Source organism: Sturnus vulgaris, chromosome 11 (genome assembly GCF_052056855.1).
Source record: "Sturnus vulgaris isolate bStuVul1 chromosome 11, bStuVul1.hap1, whole genome shotgun sequence".
Lineage (NCBI taxonomy): Eukaryota > Metazoa > Chordata > Aves > Passeriformes > Sturnidae > Sturnus > Sturnus vulgaris.
The window spans coordinates 10,806,058-10,827,689 of record NC_142253.1 but is presented as its reverse complement, the minus strand read 5'-3'; the positions used below and the strand labels follow the sequence as shown (position 1 = coordinate 10,827,689).

The window sequence follows — 21,632 nt, the reverse complement described above, 5'->3', positions numbered from 1 at the left end:
TGAGGCTGTCCTTGTGTGCCTCCTTGCCTTGGAACATTGTGGTTGTGGGGAGCTTGGGTTTCCATATAGGAAATGCTTGTGAGCCCTTTCTGGAAGGGCTCTCTGCAGAGCAGCCCGCAGTGTCTTGGTGGTGAGTGCATGTAATGGCTCCAGAGCTGTTCTGGAGTTCAAGCTGTTCTTGGCATGACATGACTTCTTGCAGAGGACCAGAGAAGGGGAATTGCGCACTTGAGAAATGCTATTTAATTTCCTCACTGCTTGTTCTTTTATGCTCCTTTTTGCTGAGGGTCAAGCTTCATGAGCCCTGGGGCAGTAGATGGCTGCTTCTCCTTGTCACATTTCTCAGGACAAAAGAGGCTGAATTCTTTGCCCAGAAGATCCTTGTAGGGCAGGAGTGGAAGTTGGGGTGGATGGCTGGATGGGGTTCTCTGTCCCTGCTTGGGAGTGGTGGCAGGAGTCTGTGAGGAAACTGAAGGTATTCTTGATTGGGTGATAGGAATGGAGATTGGGGCAGCTTCAGAGCCTGCCACTGATTTCATCAGGATGTGGTTTGAGCCAGGGATAAGGTTTTTAATGATTTAACTCACTGGCTAGGGAGGGACCCCAGCCAAATAGTTTTCAATGACTATGCATTGCAGGAAGGAGTTAAAGTTTAGCCCTGTTGCAGCACTTGCATATGTAGTGCAGCTCAAATTTGTACCGCCACCAGGCTTTCCTCATTGTTGCAAGGCTTTTCCCAGGCAGACGAACCTAAAAATACACCAGCTCTACAGTGAGGCTGCCTCTCTTGTGGCCCAAAGGCTTTTCTCTCCCCTGGATAATCTCCCCTCTCTCCCCTTTGCTAATTACTGGCAGCTTGTAGCTGGTCTCTTTGACTGTTTCTTATTGCTGAGAGCAGCAAGTCACTTGGAGAGATTACAGGTAAAGGCCCTTTAGATGCAATTTCCCCTTTTGTGGGTCAGCTATTTGGGGGTTTTCAATCCCATGGCTTCTGTCCTCCAACCTCCCTTGCAAAAGTGCAAGGCTATAAAGCTCTTGAGGTGTTTTGCTGGGAGTGAACCTGCTGGGGTCTTGTTGATGGAGGAGCAGGGGTTGCAGGCAGGTCTGTGAGTGCCAGATATGCACCTCTGTGCTTGTCTGCATGTTTTAAACCCTGTCTGTGGGTGTTCCCATGAGGGCTGCTGCATTGTAGGCTAGTGCTGACTTTTGGACTTGCTGCCCAAATGAGTGGAGAGCCGGTCCTTAACACTCTGTCCAGTCTTTGCCTTTTAAGGTTAGTTTTTCCATCCCAGTACTCCTACTTTGTGCTATCAAAAGTGATGATTGTTTTCCCAAAGTGTGATCTCCCTTCCCAAACACAGGTTTTTGGGCATACTGCAGGAGCAGGGAGCTCTCAGCCTCAGGGGATGAGTGCTGCTGCCCCTTGCCACCTCTCCAGTAGCCAGGAAGTGGGGCACTGGCATCTCTGGGGCATGTCCATGGCTTGTTGCTGAAAGGTTCGTTGGAAGCTGGCATGTGTGAGTGTTGGCTGTGCTGAGATGGGTAACCCCCACCCAAGTCTTGCAGTGGCTGCAGCCATCTCAGTGTAGCCACTTTGAGATGCAGCCGTGAGCAAATGTCTTTTACAGTGGGGAATGAAAGGGACTGGGGTGGATTTGGCTCTTGTGCTGACTTTTCTTCTGATGGAGGATTTCCTTCTATAAATATATGTGTGTGTATATATATATGTATATATGTTTGTGTGTGCGTGGAAATCAAAACACAAGCCTGTGGTGCCGTCTGGCCGGCGGTGTGGCCCCGCTGTGGGGTGAGCCCTGGGGATGCTCAGTGCTGCAGATGCTCTGTGCTGCATCTCTCCCTGCCCAGCAGCACAGCCCACTGTATTTGTGGAGCTACTCTCCCAGCTGGCATGCATGCAACTGGGCTGGGGTGAATTATTTTATTGCTGCCTGTTTCAGGGCAGGGCACGGCTCCAGGGTATGTGCCCGGGGTTTTCCATGCCTTTGGACTGCACTGGATGTGTTTGTGGTGCAGGTCTCTCTTCCTGGTGGTGGCAGTCATATTGTGGCCCTGGACTGGGTGCCCCCAGGGCGACGTGCTACTTGAATGCAGCCCCAGGGGGTTTGGATGCCCTGTTGTGTAAGGAGTGTGCCAGTGGAGGAGCTGCCCTGCCTTAGCTGCGCTGTGACCTCTCCATGGCACTTGGAGACTCTGTGACAGCAGGAAAATGCCCTTTGGCTGCTGCTCCCACAGACAGGGACCAGGACTGTGCTGGCACCCATGCTCCAGTGCAGGGCTGCCTGCACTGTGATGGGCTTGAGCCCTGCTTTAGTTTAATCCAAAGTTCAGGAACGCATATCACTGAACCCCGAAGAAAACAGACAAACTAACCATTTGTGCTGTTTTATTTTTATTAATCATTGCTGATGGTTTTAAGCAGGACTGGACAAAGCCACCACTGGTGTCAGGTCACTAGGACGAGATGTTGCTGCTGTAGTATATTTAGGAGCAGAAATCTCAGAGGAGCTCTGCACAGTGTCATCTCTCAGCTCGCCCCAGCTCTGCCTCACTTTGCTCTCGTTCCAACTTCTGATTTGCAGTTCCCTACGTTAATTTGGGAATCTCCTGTTGGGCTTTCTAGCCCTGGTTTGTGGCTGCAGCTCGACCTCTAGTTCTCTCTCCCACTTCCTGAAATAGAAGCAGTGAATCATAGAAATGCACCAAGAAAGCAAGTTCCCTGTCATGCTCTCTCATCCTGGCAGGAGACGCTCCGTTGGCATCCCCACACTGCACCAATCTCCCACTCTCACCTTCCCCATCTTCCCCGTTCCTTCTCTCCTTGGCACGTCACTGAAACAGGAATTTGGTGTTGGTCCTGGTCTCCTTGCCAGGCAGCTGCTGTGCTGTTCCTGAGGGGCTCAGCGTCATGAGAACAGTGGTTTGGTGACAGCTGTGCCAGTTTCTTGGGGTGGAAAACCACTCGCCGGTTTCCTTCAGGAAACCCCAATGCCTGCAGCTGCTGGGCTGTGGCTTTCTGGGCTAATCAGTGGGTTTGTGCTGACAGTGCCACTCGGTCCCACATCAATGTGTTTTGGGGCTAAGTAGCTCTGATCTGGGGTGCTTGTTGTTATTCTCTTACCAACAAGCTCAGAAAAATGCAGATTCTGAGAAGTGTGAGTGTCTTCTGGGAATGTCCTTGCCCTGACAGTGCTGTGACAACCTACTCTTTGCTGGGAGGCTGCCAGTGTTAGAAAAGGTGGTAGGAATGGGTGATTAGGAACACGAGGATGATTTCCAGGGTGTTGCTTTGGTTGTCTCCACAGCCATTGGCTTTGTGACACCTGGATTTGGTCTCAATGCTGCTCATGTGCTGTTGTCCAAATGTCCCTTGAGACTGCTACCTTGGAGGTGGATGTGTTGGGAAGTCAAAGACAGTGGGGTGAGGAGCATTGTGGGCAGAGGCAGATCTGCAGAGAGGGTTTGGAAGTGGTGCAGAATCTTTGCCCAATGTATCTGGGGTTCAGGGGAGCTGGCAAAGCTGCAGGGGTGGGCAGGGCTGGGCTTGCCCTAAAAAAGGAGAGGGGAGTCTTGTGTATGTTGGGAGTTGGAAAAGGGGAAAACAAATTTCTCCCTTTCCTTAGATCTTTCACAGTCTGGCTCTGTGGCTTGGGAGGCGAGCAGCAGAAGTGAAGGATGCTGTATGGAATGTTGGGGTACTTGTGTGGCTCACTGCTGACTCATGATGATGCAGCCCCCAAGGTTTGCCTGTGGCCTAGCTGGTAGGTTCCACAGCCCTGCCAGGAGCAGGATGCTGGGGCTGGGGCAGCGTTCAGCCCCATACAGCCCTGCTGATACAGCAACTGGCTGCCCTCTGACACCCTGCATTTCCAGGGCTGGGATCTGGCAGAGCTGCCAGTCACTGCAGGCCATATTTCCTACCTGTGCCACTCCCTTCTGGGGATCCTCTTGGAGGTTATCCTGGGCTGAGTCACAGATGGGTGATAAGGAGAGGAAGGAGAGAGAGAGGCTCTCCTACTCCTCCACTCCCTTTTGGAGCTGCTTATCTGCATGGGCTGGGAAACTGAGCAGGTGCCCCAGCCATGGATCTTGGTCCCACCTGGGGCAGATGGACTGTGATGGTAGGATGGGCTGTGTGCAGGCAGGGGGTTTGCACAAATCCCAGGTTAGTCTAGGGGTGCTTGTGCCTTGTGGGGAGAGTGGATGGAGAAGACAGGGATGTGGTGTATGGGAGGGGCTGCTGATCTGATGCAGAGAGCAGAGCTGTGCATTGATTTCCTGTGGCCATCTCCACCCCACTGCCAGGATGCAAAGGTCACCCTGGTGTGGGGTATTTGGTTGGCTCCCCGCTGCTTTGCCACTCCATGTTGGTGAGCCCCAGCTGTGGCACAGCAGCAGACAGAACATTCCATCCTCCTTGTGTGTGCCCCCTTGTCCCTCTGGAGCCTCTCAAACCAACCGCCTCATGTCTGGCCCTGTGTTTTCTAAAGCATAGAAATGCCAGAAGGACACGCTTGTCCTTGCCTTGCCCGTGTGCTCCCTCCAACCCCTCCTGCCCAGGACCCTGCTGGCAGGCAGGTGGCAGGATGGTGGGCAATATGCCAGGGCACTTGGCTCTCAACTCCTCTAAAAGGTGCTTTTGAGATCCTCCTATGTGCAGGGGCTTGGACTGTGCATGCTGCTAACTGGGATTTTACATCCATTCCCAGCACTGCCATGGAGTGAGACTGGGGCAGCAGGTCAGGGTCTCTTCTGCCTGCTAGAAAAATGTGAAGCAGCGGAGTCTTCTCGGGGGGCGTGGAACATGCTTGAGACTGCAGGAAAGCCTCCTAACCTCACTTTTCTTGTCTTTCTCCCTCTAGGGTTGACTGGACTGGCCGTGCCCACGATGCCCTGAATGCTGAGTGCAGCGGAAGCAGAGGAGAGTGTATCCCATTAGCTCCTCCTCCCTCCCCCATCCCTTTAGTTTGGGTTTGTTTCTATTTATTTTGTGGCTGGGTTTGGGCATGGCCTTGGCTGGATGTGAGGCTGCTGCAATGTGGCTCCTTTGGCTCAAGCACCACCTGTCCATCCACATTTGGACCTTGCTGCTCTTGGGGAGCACCTGGCTACCGCTGGCGGAAGGCAGCCCCAAATCTCCCTTTAGGACTTTCCCGGTTACAGACTGGAGCTTGACACACTTGGTGGTCCATAACAAAACCGGGGAGGTCTACGTGGGGGCTGTCAATCGGATCTACAAGCTCTCCAATAACCTCACACTGCTGCGGACCCACGTGACGGGGCCCGTGGAGGACAATGAGAAATGTTATCCTCCGCCCAGTGTCCAGTCCTGCCCACACGGGCTGGTCACCACCAACAACGTGAACAAACTGCTGCTGGTGGACTACTCGGGGAATCGGCTGATTGCCTGCGGCAGTGCCTCCCAGGGGATTTGCCAGTTCCTGCGGCTGGACGACCTCTTCAAGTTGGGTGAGCCCCACCACCGCAAGGAGCACTACCTCTCCAGTGTCAACGAGTCAGGCACCATGTCTGGTGTCATCATCGAGGTGCTGAACGGGCAGAACAAGCTCTTCATTGGGACGCCCATTGATGGGAAGTCAGAGTACTTCCCCACGCTCTCCAGCCGCAAGCTGATGGCCAACGAGGAGAACGCGGAGATGTTTGGCTTTGTCTACCAGGATGAGTTTGTCTCCTCGCAGCTCAAAATCCCCTCGGATACACTCTCCAAGTTCCCCACCTTTGACATCTACTACATCTACAGCTTCAGCAGCGAGCAGTTTGTTTACTACCTGACCCTGCAGCTGGACACCCAGCTGACCTCTCCTGACTCCACTGGGGAGCAGTTTTTCACCTCCAAGATCGTCCGCCTCTGTGTGGATGACCCCAAGTTCTACTCCTATGTGGAATTCCCCATTGGCTGCGTGCAGGACGGCATCGAGTACCGCCTGATCCAGGATGCCTACCTGACCAAGCCTGGCAAGGCTTTGGCCAAGTACCTGGGCATCTCAGAGCAGGAGGATATCCTCTTCACCATCTTCTCCCAGGGCCAGAAAAATAGGGTTAAGCCTCCCAAGGAGTCTGTGCTCTGCCTCTTCACGTTGAAGAAGATCAAGGATAAAATCAAGGAGCGTATCCAGTCATGCTACAGAGGGGAAGGGAAACTCTCATTGCCCTGGCTCTTGAATAAGGAGCTGGGCTGCATCAACTCGGTAAGTTCCCACCTGTCTTTACTCAAGCCAGACTGTTTCTGGTCTCTGGTGGTGTTCTCTAGCTGGACCTTGTCTCTAGCTGGACATTTTGAGCTGTGTTTTCCCTGTGGATTTGGGCAGTGTCAGTGTGTTGGGCTGGGAGGGTGGGATGCTCAGATCTCAGGGCATCTGCTGCAGCTCTGCTGTGGAGTCCCTTGCAGATGGCATGTGTGGGTTCGTGGGTGTTGTGTCACCTGGGGCTTGGCAGAAGCCAAACAGAAGGTGTTAGAAGAAGCAGGACGTGCAGGACAGGGAGCACAGACCTGCTGGAGAGAGGTGGGGAGGCTGGTGGTCCCAGCAGAAGTTGGTCAGATGTTCAGCATGGAGGGACCACATCCTCTCCATGGGGTGCTGGGAGGGCACAAGGCACTGTCAGTGAGGTGGCTTTTGGGAGTGACCAGTGCAAAGTGTTATCCAGAGGTACGGGAGGTGAGTGATGCTATCCTGGAACAGTGGTTCCCAACTGAGGGAGCACTCCCTTCTGTCCCCAGAGACGTGTTTTCCCACCTGGCTCTCACCTGGGTGCTTCTGCTCCCTGCTGGGGTCTCAGCTGCTCAGTGTGGGACCTCTGAGTGGTGGTGGGCAGGGGACCTCCATCTTGGCTCTTGGGGGTTGTCTTCTCATTGAACTGTTATTGTTACTGCATTCCTTTCTGGTCAATGTTGCAAACTAGCAGTAGTTGCTGGAGGCTACATCTCCAGGTGATGGAGGGGTCACAGGGTGGATAGTCCCCAAGTAGGGTCAGATATGGGGCTGAGGCAGGCTTGGGCTGCTGGTGTGTGTGTTTGGGAGGGTCTGGTGGACGTCCTGACCCACCTACTATAACCCACCTCCCCCAAGTCCAGCTTGTTGATGTTCAGCACCCATCAGCAGACACCCAGCCCTGCTCAATCCGGGCTTTGGGTGCAGGCAGGTGGGCAGGGGTGTCCCTGTGGAGCAGCCCTGCCCTCTGTCCCACCATCCTCACTGCCACTCTGAAGGAGACAGCTAACAGCTGCCTGACAAAGTAAAGGGTTTGCTGTCAAGAGCGCTGGGCTCGCAAATCAGATTTTGGCTTTGAACTAATTCAATTTTGCTGGAAAATGATGAAATCGTTACACGGCTGCCTGTTGGGTCGTGCAGCTGCTGGCTCCGGCGCTGGAGCTGCTCAGTGCTGCCTCCCACACTCCCAGCTCACCTCTCCCAGTGCCCCACTAATGCCGTGTCCCCTGGGTTTGGGGAGGGTGCTCTGCCCCCCTGCACTCGAGGGATGGTTTAAACTCTGATGGTCCTAGGATTGCTGCCTGGTGGCCAGCCTCTGGCAGTAAGTGAATCTCAAGGTACCCTCTGGGTCCTGCAGATATGGCTCCTGTGGGGTGGAAAGATGTGCCCTGTGATGGGGAGGCTCCTGCTTTTGACACCCTCCCCCAGGAGAACCAGGTGGTGTTTTCTGCCCCAGTCCTCCAGCTGCCAGGCAGAGTGGGGCAAGGCATGACTGGATCATAAGTCTAGCCCTCAGCTCCTTGCTGTGTTGAGCACAGGCCAAACCAGACCACTGCAAGTATGTAGCCTCTTTCTGGCAGGAATTTCTGTGCCCCTACTAAAATAAAGCCACCTCTGAGGTGGGTCATGACAGTGATGGATCTCTCGGTGGTGAGGACGGGCTAGAAAATGAAGGACATGCTGATTTTTTTTTTTTTTTTTTTTTTAAGGAGGCAAAATGTAATTACTCAAGTCAGATTTACACCCTATCCATATGGAAATGTGCAAGGAGCTCTCTTGCTCTGCTCCTTCATGGCAGTAAGGGGCTGAGGCTGGTCCATGCTGGAGGAAGTTTTGTCAGCACTGCACTCCCAGACCTCAAGCAGTGCAAGGCCAATGGAAACTCATTCCCAGTGCTGCAGGGTAGCTCTGATTCTCCAGAGCTGGTGCTGGAGCTGGGAGGAGAGGCTACCAGGCGTGGCAGATAGCTCAGGAGATGTTAGTGATTCCTCTCCAGTGCTGGTGAGTGGAGTGAATTCCTGCTTCCCATTTCTCTCTCCCTCCTTCTGGGATCCAGTGATCTGGAAGTGGGAAGAGGAAAGGAGCTGGCTCTGTAGGGAGACTCCTCACACTGGGGCAGTCAGACCTAAGCATGGACTTCCAGAAGCACCCAGGCAGTTCCCTGTGCCAGCCCCACTGCCTTAACCACCCCTGAACCTCTCCAGAGCTTTGCTGCTCCCAGTGTTTCACTGAGAGGGCTTTGGTGTTGTGTAGCCAGGCTCTTCCCCTGTGCAGTGCAGGGCTGGGAGGTCTTTGTGCCTGTGGCCAGATGTGCTCAGCACAACTGCCCAGTTTCCTTGTCCCCAAACTGGGGGAACAAGGACTGGTGTAGCAGGGCTGGGAAAGGGCAGTAGGATGGAGCTGGAATGCAGATGTTGCAGCAGGGAGTTAGAGCTCCTGGAGCCCTTGACTCCTGGGTTGGCAGTATGGGCAGAGCCAGTGCCTGAAGCCAGCAGGATGTGGGCATCAGCTTTCCCTGGGCTACCCCAGGGAGAAAATGAGTTTTGACTCCTCAGTAAGGCTTGCTGCCCAGCTTGCTGGCACAGGACAATGGCTGGTGACAAACCGGCTGAAAGTGGGCCAGGATAAGCCAAATCCTTTCCGGGGCAGCCAGAGAAATGCAGGTGGTAACAAACTGTACCACACTCGGATTATTCCTGAGCAGCGATTAATGCACAAAAAGCCTGGCACCCCAGCCTGGCATTTAGTACCAACCTCCTGTAACCTCCTCCCTGGCTTTTTGCATCCTTCCACATCCTCCATCATAGCCCCTGGAGGTGCACAGGGGGATGGGGCGAGCCTATAATGGTGTTAACTGGCGAATTACTAGCTAATTAATAATGCTGAGTGATGCGAGCCTTGTCGTGCTGTCTGCTCCCTCATTGCTTTCGTAAGTGGGCTTGAAGGGAGGCAATGAGACAAGGCATATCAGGAGACACCCGCTCCTGCTCACTTGGTGCTGTGGGCCTGCTTTCCCCCTCCTTCAGGTCCCTTTCCCCAGGAAATCCGAATTTCCTGACCCTATTATGGGGAGGAAAAAGTGGTTCTGGGAGAGAGGACTGCTCTGCTGTGCAGATAGCAGCCCTGGGATGTCTGAGCCAGGGGCAACTGAGAGGGGTGCCAAAGATAAGCATGGAAATAAAAGAAAAATATAGAAATAATTAAAAAAAAAAAACAAAAGAAACACTGCACCACCCCTTGCAATAGGCTGAAGGCTGTGATCCCTGCAAAAACCCAGGCAAATGCGAGAGTGGGCAGATACTGACACCTCCTGCAGATCCCAGTGGCTCTCGCAGATCCCAGCATCTGCAGGCTGAAGCACTGCAAGGTCAGTGGCCCTGACGTGCCCTGGTGCACCGGCTGGGGGACAGCTGTCCCCTCTGTCCATCCTTCCCTCTGTCCATCCTTCCCTCCGTCCCTCTGCCTTGCCTCTCCCCGCAGCCCCCATCTGCCAGAGGTGTCAGTGGGTTCCATAACCCCGGCACTGCCGCCCTTGGCCCGACCTCTGTGCCGCCTGCACTTCCCTAACGAGGCAGTTTGCTGTTAATGAGCTAATTGTCGCCGTAATTATTTATCGAGGTGGTGTCGGCATGGCGGCGGCGGGAGTTCCTCAGTCCCAGAGCGCAGCTGTATTTGTCATTTCCCAGAGAGTATGTTGAGACAAAGCAGAGAGCAGTAAACACCATAAACATATCTCCTCTTGCATATTCAGCAGCCGTGGGGTTGGGGAAGCTGCAGATTGAGCTCAGAGAGAGCAGAACCTGCACCCAGGGGTGCCAGGGCTTGAATGCCTTTGTGGCATTGCCCCGAACCCTTCTGCTACTGCAGGTGGCTGGGTGGAAAGTTCTGGGCTTCATTTGGGAAATCTTTTCCCCAGCAAAGCACCTGAGAAATTCCAAGTATTTGGATGGGAGCTGTATATCAGCTGGAGCATCACTTTCATCTCACTCTGTGATTTGGAAGATAATTTTCTAGGATCTGCTGTTTTAAAATTCCTAGTCTCGTAATGCAGAGGGAGGATGTGTGTTGGCCAATGGATAGAAGAGGGCAAGACTGGTATTCAGAGGATGAGTAGAGAGGTTGTGATTCTTCCTTCCCTCTTTTTCTTGTGGCTGCAGAGACATGCAGTGCCTCATGTTCCTGTTTTGGGGATCCCCATGTCTTTCATAACTGGCTGTAAGAGTTCCCCTGGTTTGAGAAAGGATGAGCAACAGTCAGGCGGGGAAGGGAGTTGATCTTTGTACTTGAACTCAATACCCAAAACCAGAAGTTAGAGTAACTGAGGGAACAGCCCAGCATCTCCAGAGTGCCTGGTGGGCTGAGTATGACTGGTCCTTCCCTTTTGGAAGGCTGGGACAGCACTGAGTTCCTGCTGCCTCAGAGAGTGGGACCACTGGCCCTGGAGCTGAATTGATGGCACGGTGAGGAGGGTGAGCAGCCTTGCCATGGCTGTGGGAACCCAATGCCATTGTAGCTGCAAGTGCATTGTGCTGGGGCACAGAGAAATGCTGTGTTTTCTCCCCTCCACATGGGTGACTGTTGGTGGGAGCCAGTCTGGGCTGATCCTCCCTTCCCAGGCAGTGATGAGTGGGAATTACAGAGCTCTGTACTGCCCTTGCGTACGTGGAGCTTGGGAGCTCGGCATTTTCCCATATGCTCTGTACACATGCGGTATGGATTTAAAACCCCTTGGGGACTGGCATGCATTTGGAGCCTGCTGCTTGCCAAAAAACCTCTCTCCCCTTTAAATTCAAAATTATATAAGGAACCTTGTGAAGCGGAAGGATCCCGTGACTGGAGCAGGCTGTCTCCCTGTCAGCCATGCCTGCCTCCTGCACCCAGGCTCACTGCCACCCTTGGGGATTTGGTAAAGCCCTTCACTGCCTGGGACAGAACGGGGATTTTGCTGGTGCTGTGTGACCATGTGAGGCTGTTGCCTCATGTGGGAGCACTGGGAGGCCCATGTGCCCCTCAGGCCAGACAGCTGTGGCCAGGGTCTGTTGTTCTGCTCAGAGGCGAGGATGCTTCAGGTAGGGGTGAATGCTGTGGATCTGTGGATCCCCTGCCTGCATCTCAGCTTTCACAGGGAGCATGCCTTTGCCTTTGTCTTGCCTGTCATCAGATCATCCTTGATGGAGGTCCCTGTGGTCATGGTCATGAGAGTGGACAGCAGTGCAGCCCTGCTTCTGCCTTTCTTTGGGCAGAGGGAAAGCTTGCAAAAGCTTTTTCCAGATCTGTGGGCTCGCTCTGAACTGAGGAGGCAGCCGGCTGAGCCAGGCGCCTTGTCTGGGGCAAGGCAGCATGGAAAAAATGTGGGGATTTCCCAAAGACGTTCCTGCGGGAGGAGGAGCAGGGCTGGCAGGTGGGTAGTGTGTTTGCTGGAGGCTTTGCTGTGTGAAGTGAGGCTCTTCCAGGAGCCCTGGCTTGTTTGCCTTGGCATGGCCTTGTCTGGGAAGTGTTTTGTCTTTGGGGAAAGGCTGGGGTGCAGGATTCAGCCCCTCCTGCCTCGCTGCCAAGCTGTTTTTTTTTTTTTTTTTTTTTTTTTTTTTTTTTTTTTGCAGCTAGTGCTGGGATGAGGAGGAGAGGGATGTGTGTGTGCTGGGGAGCTTATACTGGCATCCCACGTGTCTGAGATGACATTGGCAGGGATGGAGGGGGGAGCAGAGGTGCTCCACTGGCTCCTGCTGTGTTTGCAAGTGCTGCTCAGTAGGATGCAGAGGACAGAGAGCCTGCTCATGTGTAGAGAGGGCCTGCATGCAGTGCATCTGTCCCAAGTGCCTTACATCTCTGTGTAGGAAATGTTAGAGAAATGACAGCTCATGCCTTCCCTGGCTGGTGAGGTGGGATGGCTGTAGTAGGAGGCTGCCAAAGGTGCTGTAGTTGTGGGGTGAAGGTGGGAGATGGCTGATTGCTATCTGTGAGGTCCAGCACGTTGAGGCATTGGCAAAAGCCTCATCTCTCCTCTGCTTTCTTCCAACAGCCGCTGCAGATTGACGACAATTTCTGTGGCCAGGATTTTAACCAGCCTCTGGGCGGGACTGTCACCATCGAGGGGACCCCGCTCTTTGTGGATAAGGAGGACGGGATGACCTCGGTGGCTGCCTACGACTACAGAGGACAAACTGTCGTCTTTGCAGGCACACGGAGTGGGAAGATCAAAAAGGTAGGAAAGCCCTCAGTGATGCTGATGGGGAGAGGTGACCACTTGCCTCACTGGCCTTTTATGGGGTACTGGTTGGGCTGGGCCTCCATAACAGAGTGACTTGATGTATTTGGGGTAATGTGCAAAGGGCCAGTGAGGGGCAATTTCCCCTTGCTTCTCTCTGCCAACCAAATTTACAAAACTTCTGCCTTTTGGAGGGTTGTGACATAAGGAAGTTGAGTCCTTGCTGATGGCTGCTCAGAGCCCATCCCATCATGTCTCGGGGGCAGATGGGCTTGCCCTGGAGCTGCCACGAGGCAGGCTCTGTGCATCTGGATCTTCTGTCCATCTGGCCTTGTCATTGACCTGAGCAGGGTGGGCAGAGGTGGGTGATGATGGTTTCAGCCCAGAGGGGGAGACTTCACTTCCTGTACCCCGCCAGGGCACAAAAGGCTGTTTGTAGGTGGCAATTAGCAAATAGCTCCATGCGTGCCTTTCTCTGCTTGCATCTCCACAGGGCACGGATTTCCTGTTATCATAACATCATGCCTATAATTATAGCTGTACATGCCCTGTATAAACATAGCTTCCATTAACACATCCTCAGCCAGAGAGAGGCCATGTGAAGGTCCTGGTAGGGTCCCTGCTATGGACCAGAGCTTGGCTGGGAGTGACTTCAGAGAAGGTGCTTCAGTACTGTTTTGGGCACAGCATTCTGCATTTTTGCTGCGTCTCCTGATCTGTGCTGGCCAGGGTGCGCTGCAGGAGGCAGGGTGGTTTCCCTGGCAGGAATGTGAAGCAGGATGCCATTGTGTAGTCCCCATATGTCCTACTCACTCTGCCCCTGTTCCCCCACGACCCCTGACAGACCTGCCTGTCCCCCTGCCTATTAGCAGCGTTTTTGGGGCATGGGCAGCACATGTTGGGGTGGGGGGCAGGATGGAGGGATTCTCTCTAGCCCCACACCTTCTACTTGTCTTTCTGCAGTCCTTGGAGGGGTGCACAGTGACAGCAGGGCTGTCGGACTGGAGGCAGCTCGTTCTCCCTTCCGGATCGATGAGGGACCCAGAGGGACTGGTGTCATGTTGCTGCCGGCTTCTCCTGCTGCTGGGCTCCAGATGGGAGCTTTTAGGTGGTGATGGGAAGGGAGGAGCATGTGGGAGAAGAGTTCAAAAAGCCACTACAGTGTTATACCTCTAGTTCCTCGGTTACCTAGAGGGGCTGGTGGATGGTTTTTGATGGCAAATTGGATTTTTCTTCTAATTGCTTTTTTCAGTTTTTCCTTGGTCTCTGCACCGTCAGAGCCGTTTGGAAGGGGTCAGCTAGTGTGGGTGCCTGGTTAGTGTGTAGGCTGCATGCTGCAGCCATGACTCAGCCAGAACTTGATGCCCAGGTGTGGTTTGAGCATCCTCCTTCCCTGCAGAGCTTTCTCAAGTTTGTTTTTCCTAGTTTTGAACTTGGTGCCCCAAAGAGCTGGTGGGGCTCTCTAGCCCTGCAGGCCATGAGGACATGGAGCTGATGACACTCAAGAGATGTGTCTCGGTGCTGGAATGCTGTGTAGGTTTTACAGGTTTATCCTGCCTGGAGCCCCCAGATCCCCTGGTATTGCAGAGCTCTCTAATGGCAGCATGGGAGCACTTTGGAGGCTCCAAGTCCTGTGCCACGAGGTCCTCTCCTTGTCCCTGCAGTGACCTTGAGGTGGGCAGCCCAGCCCTCCTGCGGCAGGGGCTGCCTGGCTGCCCGGCAAAGCGCTGCCTCAGCAGCTACCTGATCCTGCTGCCTGGCTGCCAGGGCCGGAGGCAGGGGAGGGCGAGGAGGGGCTGCTGACCTGGCTTTGAGTGGAACCAATGTGTCCCCAGCCAGGGGATGCAATACCTGGCAGGGGTTCAGCAGAGTGTAGCCAAGGTGGCTCCTGCCGGCAGAGAGGATGTATGTGGGGGAGTGAGAGGATGCAACATTCAGTGGTGGTTGCAATCCCCTGCTTTTAAACTGTTGGTGTTTCCCACTGTCTCCTTGGCAAACACCCACACTAGGCTTGGTGCAGCCTGCCATCCTCCCTGCCCTTTCCAGAAGTCCTGGCATCTCCTCTGGGAGGGGAAGGGCTGCAGTGACAGCTGGGTGCCCCCCTCCCCACCCCCAGGAGCCCCGTAATGGATGCTGCTCTGCTGAGGGGCACCAATCTCGCCATCTGGGCCGGGGTAAGGTCAGGCCAGAGTCACTGCTGTGTCTGTCTTTTCCTTGGATGGCAGCTCACATGCCCAGCATTTGTCCAGACTGTTATGTGTAGACAGAGCCTCCCTTTGTCCCCCCCAAAAAACCACACAAGCCTGTGGCTGCCCTGCAGCTCTCCCCAGCCCTGCTACCAACAGTTGCTGTCAGGAGGGCAGGGTGCTGGGCAGCACCTGCTGCCACCACAGCTGCAGGGAGACCCCAACTTTGGGGGGGTGGAAGGATCTTGCAGGCAATGTCAGATTTGCAAAACTGTGTGCAGGACAGGGGCTCTGTGGGCTGGGATGTGGAGGCAGCAGGGGGATGGAGATCACAACCCCTGGGATGCTGAGTGGGTTGCAGCAGCAGAACCCGTGGCAGCCCAGTCTGTGCTTGTCCTGCAGCATTACCAGGCAGGCAGTTATCTTTGGCTGATCCCGAGTTATGTGGAGAGGCCAGGCTTGGAAAGCCCTTGGTCCCGCGTGCTCGCTGTGCTCTGTGCCAGCAGTCATGGGACTGGGGCACTCGGGGAATTCCAGCCATGCCCAGGTGAACAATGCAGGGATGGGTTCCAACACTGCTGGAGCTGGCACTGAACCACTTCCTCCGTACTCCTGAGCTGGCATGACAGGGACCTGGCCTTGCACCCTATAGTCTGAGAATCTGGATGGGGAAGTGACATGGGGACGTGAACCATGACCATGCTGCAGCAGGAATGTCAGGGGATGTTTTTGAAAGGGAAGTGAAGCTTGCATCCTAAAGCTCGAGTTTTTCCTGGAAACCACCTGTCCTCAATTTGCAATGTTTTTATTGGGCAGTTATCATTTTCCCAGGCTGTCTTTTCTATTGTTCGGGTGGATAGGAAGCTGTGTGTATGTATGATTGCAATGGGAGTGTTCAGTCATGTGCTGGAAAAGCACGTTTGACACTGCACCAATGTCAGCTCTTGAGCTGTGTATGCCAAGAACTTGGTTTTGGGTGTGCTTGAAGTGTTGTACGGAGAGAGGGAAGAAGGGTAACACTGAAGGGAATGTGCTGATGGTGCCCCGTGCTGGGCTGGCAGCTGGAAGCCGCAGCAGTGGGACATTCTGGGAGGTGCAGCACCAACCCGTCTGCCCTCCTTCACTGCCATCTGCTCCTTGTTATGCAAACATGGCACTGCCTTGGGGCTCTGCTAAGCTCAGTGTAGCCCTTGTGGGTTGACCCAGTTTTGGGTGCTGTCTGGTTATTTTTGGGGGAATGAGCTGAGTTCCTCTCGGTGGTTCCCTGCCCACAGCTGTCCCTGGCTGCTGCAGAAGAGGGAGGCTGTGAGCTGTCCCTCCTGTCACAGCCCTGCAGGCGATACCAGCACCAGAGGAGATCCAGGCACTGGAGATCCCTAAGGCAGTCATGGTTACAGGACAGTGCAGCCAGTGCATCCCAGCCAGGATAGCATTGGACTACACAGCCCTCGCAGCCAGCTGAGCTCTCATTTTTTGAGGATTATCTGTCTCCCCCATCACCACCGCAATCCTTGTAACTCCCTGTTCTGTCCTGGAACTGGCTAGCCCTGGGCGTGAACGCATCGTGTCTCCATTGGGAATCTGCTCCCCCCCCGGGGCTTGCGCTTGCCACGGCTTGTTTATTCTCTCCCACAGAAAGCACAGCTGAACTGGGCCTGTGTCTGGCTGCTTTGATTTCACTTCTTTGATAATAATAATACTAATAATATTAATAACAAATTCTTCGCACTAAGTGGGTTATCCCCATCCCTAACAGCAGGACATGGTGCTCCTCTCCTGGCCTTGAGAGGTTTGAGGAGATCCCCTGCAGCTCCCTGTCCTGTGGACAGGGAGGTGATGGTGCTAAGGGGGAGCAGATTTGGCAGCCTATGGAGTCACCCCCGCCTTGAGTTCTCTAAAAGCTCTGGATTAAGGATGCTTCAGTGTGTTCACAACCCTTGGTGTGTCTGGACAGAAAATAGGTGCCGTGGGGAGAGGGAGTTGCTGACCAGGGCCTTTTTGGGATTTCCCTCTTGCCTGCTGCCTCCCTTCTATCACAAAAGCCCCCATGTGTTGGCCTGCTGGGTATGATGCAAGACCTGATCGTGGTCCACGTGAGCTGGGAGAAGAAGCCATCAGGCTCCTTGCCTGCCCTGGCAGTCCATGTCCCCACGGATCCTTTCGCATCAGCCTCTGCCGAGTGCTCAGGGTAAGCAGCTCTGGCTGAAAAGGGGCCCTTTGTGTCTCGTCGGTGAAATCCGGCTCCCGGAGTGCGCGGGAAGGCTTGGCCCGCCTCGTGACCCTGCTGCTGGCTACCCTACTTACTGCCTGTGCCTTGGCTGGCTTTTCTTTTGGGGTGTGTGTAGGGGGACACAGGACAGATTTGGGGCATGAACCCTGCCCTGGCCCTGGCGGTGTCAGCCGGTGACCCTTGAGGAGTCCCCAGGCACCGACCCCTGTGCAGCCCCTGGAAATGCTCTCCTGCCCGTGCTGCTCTCTCTTCCCAGCTGGCTGCCTGGCACAAGGGCCTTTTGTTCCTCCTGCTCCGTCCCCATCCCATCCTCTGGAGACCCCCAGCCCCCTCCCCACACCCTGACATCCCCTGTGGGCCCTGTGCTCAGCCCCGCGAGGGAGATGCGCTCCTCGGAGCATGAGCCCGCGCCTCTCCCCAATCAATGGCAATAATTTTATTGGCATGACAAGGTAGCCGACGGTTGCCAAAGTGAATCCATCAAATACCTCTTGGCGGCTCCCCGCCCCCTCGAGAGCTCTCGCTGGAGTCGTTAAGCTGTTTTAATCAAGGTGGAGGCTGGAGAGCAGGCGTGTTAAGTGGATGGGGTGGTGGGGAGGGGGTGGCGGAGCCTTCCCGTCCCTTCTTGCTCGTGGCAGGGAGCGCTCGGCATCGCCCCATTGCAGCTCAGCAGGAAGGGGCCCCGCTCGCCGGCGTTGGGCTTTGTTGCGCCGCCCGGCTGTGAACAGGATGTCTCATTGTTGGAGGAAACAATTAGAAATTCATCGTGAACCGCTGGCCTCTGGGATCTGCTGGGGCGGCGAGGCCGTGGCTCCAGGCAGCTGCCAGCTTCGTCCTGGGGTGACTCCTGGAGGGGAATGCCACTGGGATTCCTGCTCTTGCCTCGTGCAGGATGGATGGGGACGAACATTTCCAGGCTCCTGACACTCCAAAGGATGCTCCAGCATGCTCATACAGCCTTGGGGAAGGAGAGGACGTGTCAGGGGACTCACTGCCCTCAAAGTCCGCTTCTTCCACCCTCTGTGCCCCCAGGCTTTTTGACTCACAAGCTCAAGTCTCTTTCTTCTTTCCCCCCATCTGCTCTGCTCTCCGCACAAAGCGGGCAGGTGAGCAGGCCTGGGAGCCTGGCGCCCGGCCAGCCGGGAGGCAGCAGCAGCCAGCCCTGCTCCAACCTTCGCTGCCGAAAGCGCTGACGGTGCAGGTCTGGCCTCTCCCTGGCGCCGGGAGCCCGCAGACAGCCGTGAGCCTCGCCCCCATCCACCAGCCCGCTCCGGCTCCGGAGCCGCCCCGCACGGCACCGCGGCTGCTGGACCTCACCGGTGTCGGGCAAGGTGACTTTTGGGCAGCAGAGACTTGTGAAAGCTGGAGGAGGCTCGGGGATGGTGGATCCCGAAGACCTTGTGTCTTCAAAAGGGCTACTGGGTGCAAACCTGGCTTCTGTGATCTCTCTGTGAAGGGGTTTGAGGGCAAAGTGCCACTTGGCAGCCCCTTGGGACAGATCGGTGCTGCCCTGCAGGGAATGCTCAGGAGCTGGTGGGTCTGTGCCAGCATCACCTTCACAGCTGCTCCCTGCAGAGCATCCTGTGCCCTGGCAGGGGCTGCCACCCTGGAAATATTGTGGAAATAAGGCTAGGAAAGGAAAAAGCAAGAGCCTGCGGGGGTTTGTGACTGTGTGCCTTACAGGTCCCTGCTGCTGTTGTTGCAGGGCTGTGTAAGGCATTGGTGCCCATGGGTTTGCAGTGCTGGGAGAACAAGGCAGATGAACGATCTTTGGGGTCGTTGATGGGGATGCTGAGCCCCCACAAATGTTTGGGTCACACTTACTGGGGGCTGTTGATAGGAAAAGGGGTGTGTGGGCTGGCTGGGATTGTGCAGTGCCAGCAGTGAGCAGTGGGTTTTCCCTCCTAGCTGGTGGGGTTGGTTTGGCTGCTGAAGCGTGAAGCTGCTGAGCATTTTCTTCTGCATCTCTCTCCTGCTGAATGCAGGGCTGTGGCCTCTGTCTGTGACCTCTATTCTGCTGGGAAGGGCGGGAGCACGACTCTGGCTTTGGACTGTGCCTCCTGCTGGGGACCTCTGTGGTGGCCCCAAGGGGACAGGGCAGGGGGAAAAGCCACCCCATTAAAATGGAAATGAGCTGGGAGGGCCCAGCTCTGTTGGATCTCTCCTGTCGGAGCCATTGTGCCTATTCACTGGCTAACTTTCACAAACACTGACTAATTTTGTCTTTTCAGGTGGGAGAATGGCCCCTACCTCCCACCCAAGGCAGCAAGGGATGATGGCTTGGCTCATCAGGAAGGCAGCAGTTTGGGAGGCAGGGACTGTCGGTATGCCTGGTGTGAAGGGGCAGTGCTGGTGTCCTGCCTTGCCTTTGTGCAGCCCCATTAACCCAGATTTAATGGTGCCTGAGGAATTTGCCCTCAGCCCCTGGCCTGCTGGAGGAGGGAGGATGTGTGCTAAGCAGGAACTCAGGCAGTTCAGTGTTGTCTGGGTCTCTGCGTGCTCCAGCCCTGCCTCAGGTAGAGGGGAAGGTCAGACATCCCTATGAGCTGACCTCCCTGCTTTTCCCTTCTGGGCTGGGAAGAAAATCCATCACAGATCAAGAGCAAGGTGCAGGTGTGGTATGGCACTTGGGGATGCAGGATGTGGACTCCAGCTGCCCCTTAGTGGCTGCTAGATCCTGTAATCCATCTCTGAGACTTTGATACATGGGTGGTCATTTGTCTCCAAGTCCAGGTGGGGATGGTATCAGTCCCAGGCTGCTTGGAAGAGCTGCTGTTTGGCCTCTTGTTGTTCCCTAGCCTTGTTAATTACAGGCTTTTCTGAAGTGGAACAGGAGAAAGGATGCTAATGGCAGGCTGATACCGATGGGGAAGGCAGCAGAAAGGTGCCCCATGGGGTCGGCATTGTGGGGTGAAATAGGAATAGAGGAGCTGAGGTGGGTGCTCGGTGGTGGTGAGGGTGCAGACCCCTCGGGCAACATCCCTGTTTTTCTCTGGTGCTTTCCCTGGATGACCTGTGCTACCAGAACTGATCCTGGCACCTCCCTGCTCTTTGTGTACCCATGGATCAGCTGCCAGCACGAAACCTCCCTGTGGCAGTGAGAGCAATTGTCTACATGGGAAGCAAGTGGGAAAGTTTTATTTAATGGATGCTTAGTTCTTTTAATGCCATTTAGCAGCTGGAGAGAAGGAAGAGAGCCAGTGCTGTGTGACAAGCCGGCTGTCTGCAGACAGAGAATGGGCTGAAGTAGTGGGGAGCATCCCTACAGTCTGGTAGAGAAAGGCAGGATAATGTGATAGTGCTTTAATTTGCCCACGCTTTGTGCTCTTAAGGGCAGCATCACATCTTTTGGTAGCTTTGTGCAGGGACAGATCTGGCATGACCGGGGTGCTCAGCCCTGGAATGCAAGGAGGGGTTCTGCTGGTAGAGCAGGTGCTGGGGGAAGCACCTCCTTCCCATCATAATCCCTGTATGGGCAAAGGAAATAACGCTGGGCTGAAAAAAGCCAGCGTGGTTTTTATTAGCTACAACCTAATGATGTATTTTGGATTGCTCTCCTGCGTGGATAAAAATTACCAGTCCTTGAATGAAGGGGAAATAAAAAAGTCTCTCTGACCTTGAAGCTGTTCGTTCACTTGTCTTCATTTCATTCCCCTTGGCTGGGGATGCAGGTCAGTTTTGGGTGCTATTTATAGTCCGCTTCGTTTGGTGGTTTTCTTTACAAAGCGAAAGGTTGTCACCTTTGTTTCTGATACTGCAGAGAGGAACTGCTCTAGGGAAAAGGAAGAATAAATGAGAAATTTCTCGGAGTGTTCCTGTATGCGGCAAAGCTTTGTAATCTGGAAAGATCAAAAAGCCCTGGACTGCCAACCTGAGCCCCTTGTGTGGAGGTAACCAGGGTCCATGGTGCCTTGAGAGATACGGAGTGATGCTTTTCTGTGCTGGCCAGTGGCTGCTGGGGCTGATCAGAGCCTTTATTTGCACCAAAATAGAGATGGTTTCCCTTTCCAGGCAGCTTGGCTTATATCTCCACTTCTGGCACGGTTTGCTTTTGTTGAAACAACATGTGGGCTTGATTCTTCCCTTTTTCCACCCCCTTGAAGGAAACTCTGTTGTCCATCTTCACTGAAGCTACATGTCCACAGGAGCCCAACTGCTGAAGTTGAATCCCCTGCCTGTGCCTGCATCTCCTCCTCCAGCCCTGTCCCTGACAGACAGACTCATTGAAACAACAAATGTTGCCATAATTTAATTTTCAGGCAAACAATAGTCCGGGGACAATGTTAAATTCATGAAACTGGCTTAATGCGATGACATTTAATGAAGCAATTTGTGCACTAGCGTGGCTGTGCGTGGCTCTGGAGTAGTGGGGATGCCGCTCCACCCTGCTGGGCAGTCCCTGTTTGGGAGCAGGCTGGGAAAGGTTGGTGCTCCAGGGTAAAAGAGGGGGTTGTCCCGCTGCCCTGCAGGCTGTGTGTGCTCTGGTGCTGCAGCTTTCCCATGCTGCTCCCTGATGCTGCTGCAGCGTGGGCTGGGAGCCGGTGGGTCCAAGCTCCGTGGTTTGGCCCGAAGGGAAGTGTTGATGATAATGTTTTGGAGCAGGAGGGGACTTGTCCTCTGCAGCCTCTGCTTTCTTTGGACTTTTCCTCGCTGTGTCTGGAGCCCTGGAAAGGTTCTTTGCCCCACTCCACCTCCTTAGTGGGCCAGATCGAAGCCTCAAACCCTGTACCCCATCTCCCATGCATGCAGTGCTGGCTCTTCCC

The 21,632-nt window shown here is 54.6% G+C and overlaps 1 protein-coding gene across 1 annotated transcript in view; it reads left to right on the top strand.

Annotated features, from left to right (window-relative positions):
• PLXNA1 (plexin A1) overlaps positions 1 to 21,632 on the top strand; it is a 115,344-nt gene that overhangs the window by 8,988 nt on the left and 84,724 nt on the right. The window contains exons 2-3 of the mRNA XM_014871995.2: positions 4,881 to 6,227; positions 12,268 to 12,450. Of these exons, the coding sequence (XP_014727481.1) occupies positions 5,025 to 6,227; positions 12,268 to 12,450 (1,386 nt within the window). The 5' untranslated portion in view covers positions 4,881 to 5,024. The remainder of the gene's footprint in view (positions 1 to 4,880; positions 6,228 to 12,267; positions 12,451 to 21,632) is intronic.